Here is a 6,000-nt window from a genome sequence, read left to right on the forward strand (position 1 = left end):
TCTTGACGATCACTTACTGTACATATCAGTATTTCAACCTGGATGAGTCGAAGGCTGCTTCAAGTTCATAATAACTAAAACATATAGTCAAATAAACCTTTGGTAAACTTAGCACAAGTTGGAACTTCCCTCAAGAAAATCTCTGAAACACCTAAGATAAGAAACACCTCATTTACCTGTTTCAGTTCTGATCATATCAGTGGTATTCACACAACATCTACAATGAGGTATGTTTGGGTTCTGTTGTATGAGTCAGTCTGTTATAACATACAGATAAATGATTTTAATCTAACACTGATAATAGTGATAACAGATAAATGATTTTGGCACCTATAATCTAAGCTAACTATTATGACAAACAACATCTTGCAATAGAAAAGTATGGAATGAGAGTGATGGCTTTGATCTAGCTACTGAAATAAGAACACACATATGACAAAAGGGTGGTAAGAGTTGGTTTTCAATCATATTCTACTTCTGGTGATTCAATAAATACTAAAGGTTGCATCATAGAATAAATACTGTAAATCAATAAAATAATGTGAGATACTTATTAATGCGAAAAATGCGTCTATATCTGAAGTGCATTAATAAATTTCGTGATTATTATATTATCTTTTTGCTTCTATATCGTCATTACTAGTATTTGGGTCATGATAATCCAGTGAACAAATCACGACGATTGATTCACAAAAATTCCTTTATTGACACAAAAACATTGACATTATATTATATCAACAAGTAAAATACATTCCAGGAAGAAAGATTGAGCACTAATCATTTAAAAGTTGAATTACTGAACAGAATAAACAGTCTTTGAATTACTAGTTTACATTGTACTTCAAGTCTAGCCATCCACGTATGCGATTCGCCACGATTTCTGCTTACCTTTTCAATTGCTCTCATGCATCCAGTGAGCATGAACATGTTTTCATGATGCTAATCCTCAAATAAACACGCTTTGTTATCGTCTCTTTGTCTTGGAGATTAGCTGCCACTTTGTCGGCGCATACCAGTGAATTGTTCCTTCATTATCCCTTTCACTTACTCCGTTCACTGATATAAGGTCCATCGGCTGTAACTTCACCAGTGCACCCAGCGGAACAAAGTGAACTTCAAAATGTTTCTTTTAAAGTTTGAAGAAACGATTCCCAACGATGTGCGGCAAAAACATCGAAAATCAAGAGCGATTTCTGTTTCAATGGCAAGTTCAATTCCTTTTTCATGTTCTTTTTATAGGGCACCAACACATTTTCAATGTATTCCAGCATAAAGTATCCTCCTCCTACTTTGCTATTTTTGCTCTGGTTTCTGGAGAATAATGGTTGTTGTTTCGCTTCCTTTGACTCCATCGTCTGGAGACTACATGATCTTCTGAAGCGGTTGAGGTTATAATAGCATTATTTGCAGCCTCCATATCAGCAGTCGCTTTTCCGGTATCCGCGGTAGCGCGGATCGAGGAAGACCGACAGGTCGGCGGCTTAGTGACAGTTACGTACTTCAGCATCATTGTTATGTGAAGTATGATGCATGATACATCTTCCAAACGCTTTTGTATGCTATTACTATTAACTATTTGAATTTGAAATGTCACAAACTGAGATCATCCTCTCTACTGTCAATTACTAGTACTAACAGTTGAATAAAGCCGTCTTTGATCCAAACACCCATGTGTTCAGGGGGATTAAGATGTTTACACTAGAGTCAGATTAATTACTAGTATATTTCCACAATTGGTGAGTGTAGTGATTCTGTTCAACCATGTCCTGATTTGCCTCCTCGCATTAATAAATGCACGCATTTTCGTTTTGAGGTTTGCACTCGCATTATTCAATACGTGCCTTAGTTTCTTTATTTTCAGTAATAGACATATGTCCTTATTTTAATGAAAGATTCAGATTTCTGTGGCTGAACTATGTTCCTCTGAACTCTAGTTGTGCGCACATTTGGTTTTCATTAGTTTCTTATTGCACACCATACTCTGCAATATTGTAGCTAGATGACGTCAATCTGTAAATATTCAAATACCAGACAATCCAAGGATGGACATATTGAGCATCAATCAAAGCATCTGGAACAGATAGATGACACTTATCAAGCCTAGTCAGTCAGCCTGATCAATGTTCACCTTTTTTATGATAAATCATTGGGTGCTGAGGACCAGTTCTAACCCAGTCTCACAAGGGGAGAGGCACAACAAACACTTTTACAACTTCAACAACTTGTGCCAGCTCCTCCTTAGTCTCCAGCACCACTGCCTCTGGACCCTTGTTCTTAGGACTGTCATTGCACTTCTTACTGGGCAGAGTCCTGGCTGCTGCCTTTACGTGTTGCTATGGCGTTTTTGGGGAGTTGGTTCTTTGGGTACTGCCTCCTTCCCATCTTTTGTTTTAGCCTAGAATAATGAAGAGTTATGTTATACACCAACACATCACCTGCAAGGACTTATCCAGGATTTCAAAGCATTCATACCAGTAGACTGTGTACTTTTGGAAAACATTCCCACCTTGATCAAAACTGGTCAGTGAAATATAAGTCACATTTACACTTCATTATTCATTACAAATATGAATATTAGAAGTTTGACTTCTGCATTATTTTGCTGTATGGATATAACATTAAAAGCATATTGTCTGGTGTGCATACAATGTTTCAATAGAAAATCATGAACATAAGAAGTCCTGAAACATGGCCTCATCTCAACCAATGGTTAAATTTTTGCCTTGGAAACCAATAAGAATTACTTTAAAATCCTGACAATTGTTTTAGCACAGTACGGTAAAAGTGGCACAAGAGGCTACCTCTTTATATGGGTGTGTTCAGGCTGCATGTGTGTGTTGAAATAGTAACTGGTTTCAGAAACTGTTATAGTCACACTGTCCATAACACTAACCATTAACCTATTGATTTGCTCAAACCACAGACCTACTTAATACACAAGGAATCTGTTACTTACTCTGATGGTGTTTTATTTTTGGATGCGGACAAGTCATCAGTTCTCTTGTCCTGATTGGCTTTCTGGGACTTCCACTTTAAGCCTGTACTTCCTCTACTGCATTCACGCGAACATTGAATAAGTCAAGTCTCAAACTGGAGTTACCTTGACCCCTTCTTCACTGCGACCTGGGTTGAGACACCATCACTGCAGTCTTCACTGTGACCTTTTCACAACACGGAAACTAACCCATCTGGAACCTAGGAATATAAGTTTCATTGACCACTCATGAGTCTTTGCAGGGGTGCTGTGATGCATCACCGGGGCTGTCCTCCACACTGTAAATCTATCTGTCATTTACCGTTATTTATTTACCTTTAGTTATCTCTACCATGGATACTGAAACGCTGACAATTTGATTGAAAAGCTGGAACAATACACCCTTGCAGCCGAAAATATAAGCAGTTAATGCTCTTTTGTTTTGTCATCATGTCCTGAAGAGTGAGTGAGTGAGAGTGAGGGAAATCCAAAAGTGCTAGTAAGGATGGGAGGAAGTTATTTCATGAGTCAGGATAAGTATAAAACATCAATTTTATTCAGAAAATTACATTTTCCCCTTATCCGACTCATGCTCTTTTGGTTTGTGTGAACTGCAGAAAACGGAGGAGGGAAACAGAATACTTTGGATATTAGTATTAGTGATTTACATATGTAATAACCCCTACAGGAACTTCATAATGGCATCCGTAATTAATATAATTCCTGCTGCTATAATAATATAAGTTCTAACAGGCCGCCATATAGATGGGGTAATTACAACATTTAGGATATTATGATAATAATAATAATAATAATAATAAGGCAATCTAAAAGTGGGAGAAGCCAATCTAAAATGCGCGTTGAGGAGGAGTGAGCTGTCTTTACGCTTTTAGCAATATTCCAGCAATATCAATGCATGGGGACACCAGAAATGGCTATAATACATTGTAACCCATGGGGAATCAACCGTCTTCGAAATGCATAAGTACTTAGTTTAAGATCTAGTCGAAAGCGAGCAACTTCCGTGTAGAGCTCAAGCAGGAGTGTAAAGCCAGTGCTCTAATTTCATGGGATTAGATGCTCTTGGAGGGTCGAACTGGGCATAATGATAGGTCAAGCGTATCATGAGGTCCGAGGATCGAGGAAAGTGCAGGGACGTGGAATAATCTGTCTGGTTGACCTGGCAATTGATTCTTGGCGATAAAGTCCCATCTCAGTCCCATATGCACTGTGTTTTGATTGTCATCAAAACGTGATCTCTCGTAATCTAGAGCGTGGATTTCTGACATCCTGGCTGCCGTTGCTAGGGATAGCAGGAACAGTGTTTTCTGCGTCAGAAATTCGAACGATGTTGATTCCAGTGGTTCATAAGCCTCACATGTGAGGTGTTGGAACACTATATTTAGATCCCATACTGGAGCGTGAAACCTCTATTTCTGATCCTCCAATCAGAATGAACGAAGCAAGGCCAGTAACTCTGGCGTTTTCATTAGCTTGGCACCCGTTCTCATAGTTATCACTGAACTTAGTGCTGCGAGATATGTTGACAGTGTCGAGCCTTTTAGACGTTTAATTTGTCGTAGGTGACAAAGGTAGTCTGCCACTTGAGGATGTGTAGCATTTCTAGCTGTAAATCCCTTTTTTAGCAGCGTATATCTCAAAACTGTGTCACTTGTCATAATACAAGTTGCGTGTAGCATTGCGTAAAGCAAGCGTGACTGCTTAAAGCTCTGGCTGAGTAACCTCTGTTGTTTAACAGTAAAAACAGTCCATACGTAAAGTTGGAATGCTTCTGGGTTTTCGTGCGCTTATTTTGTGTGAGGATGTACTAGTAGATTCGTACACTCTGGTAGTTGCAGTAGAAGCAGTCCCTGGGTATGAGAATATGAATTCCTATTCTCGCTGGCCAAAAGGCGTGCCCCAAATAGTTGTGGGTCTCTCGCCTGACTGATTTCTGCAATACCCTAGGTATTAGAGCTGGTGGAAAACACGTAAGAGTTTTAGACCTAGGCAGGAGATGCTTCGCATGTCCGTTGCCCCTGTGTTATTAGTTGAACCTTGTGGGGAAGAGAACTCTTCAAGGTTCAACCCTCTCTTATATGATCTGTTTGAAGATCTTTCAAATATAGCATCCAGTCTGTTGAGAATGGCTGCGTTGAACACGATAGTGTACTGCTAACACATTCTTTGTTCTTGGAATGTGGTGTTTACTGCTATGGACAGTCAGTTTGACTGTTATGCTGATCAACTGAAAGCAGAGGTCCAGAAGGTTCGCCAACTTTTGTTGATCCTTCTGTGAATGTAGACAGTCCCTGCGGAGGTGACTGTGTGTACCGTTAGATGAGCATTTATAAAAAGCTGATCCGGTGAAGTATGGCGTTTATTGCTGCTTTCATTTCCAGCCTGTGGAAGTGCAGATCGTGTCTGCTATGGTCCATATCACAGCTGACATATTGTTGTCAAGATGTGGTCCCACTCTATGAGAGATGCGTCTCCATAGAGATGCGTCTTGTACTGTGACTCCGCTAATTAGGTGCGTCTGCAACCGTCCTTGCACGGAGTTCACCATATATAGATATGGGTTATAACCTGTCCGTATCGTCCGGTTGTACATTCATGAAGACCAGTAGTGGGCGTAATTATAATTCTCTTTGCATTCCATGTCTTGTGCTGAAGAGCGAAACCCCAACAGATTCCACCACTTCGTAGTAAAAACGGAGAGAGTAGTGCTTGAGATACAAGAACTTGTATCTATATCCTACGAACTTGACACCCTTCCCGTGTCTGTAAGGAAATGAAGCGATGGCCGACTCTGTGACTGCCATCGTTGAAACTTTATGTAAAAATCGCCTGACTGCCGTGCCCTCGTCCTTAATTGACAGGGGAGGTCTCTAACCCCATGAAGGCAGCCAAATCATGAAGGTCCAGTTTAACTGGACTGTAATGGAGGCGTTGCTCGCTCACTGACATGTTGTTGTCACTTGCAACCCATGTCTTGAACTGTGAACTATGACCGACCTCTGCGT

The 6,000-nt window shown here is 40.1% G+C and overlaps 1 protein-coding gene across 1 annotated transcript in view; it reads right to left on the bottom strand.

The window, feature by feature from the left end:
- LOC124262357 (DNA (cytosine-5)-methyltransferase 3B-like) overlaps positions 1-5,799 on the bottom strand; it is a 47,731-nt gene extending 41,932 nt beyond the window's left edge. The window contains exons 1-2 of the mRNA XM_046696845.1: positions 5,737-5,799; positions 2,211-2,333 (exon numbers count right to left, since the gene is read on the bottom strand). Coding sequence (XP_046552801.1) covers positions 2,211-2,333; positions 5,737-5,799 — 186 coding nt within the window. The remainder of the gene's footprint in view (positions 1-2,210; positions 2,334-5,736) is intronic.
- Between the last annotated feature and the right edge of the window lie 201 nt (positions 5,800-6,000).

Source organism: Haliotis rubra, unplaced genomic scaffold (assembly GCF_003918875.1).
Source record: "Haliotis rubra isolate DU_JTF1 unplaced genomic scaffold, ASM391887v1 Scf832, whole genome shotgun sequence".
Lineage (NCBI taxonomy): Eukaryota > Metazoa > Mollusca > Gastropoda > Lepetellida > Haliotidae > Haliotis > Haliotis rubra.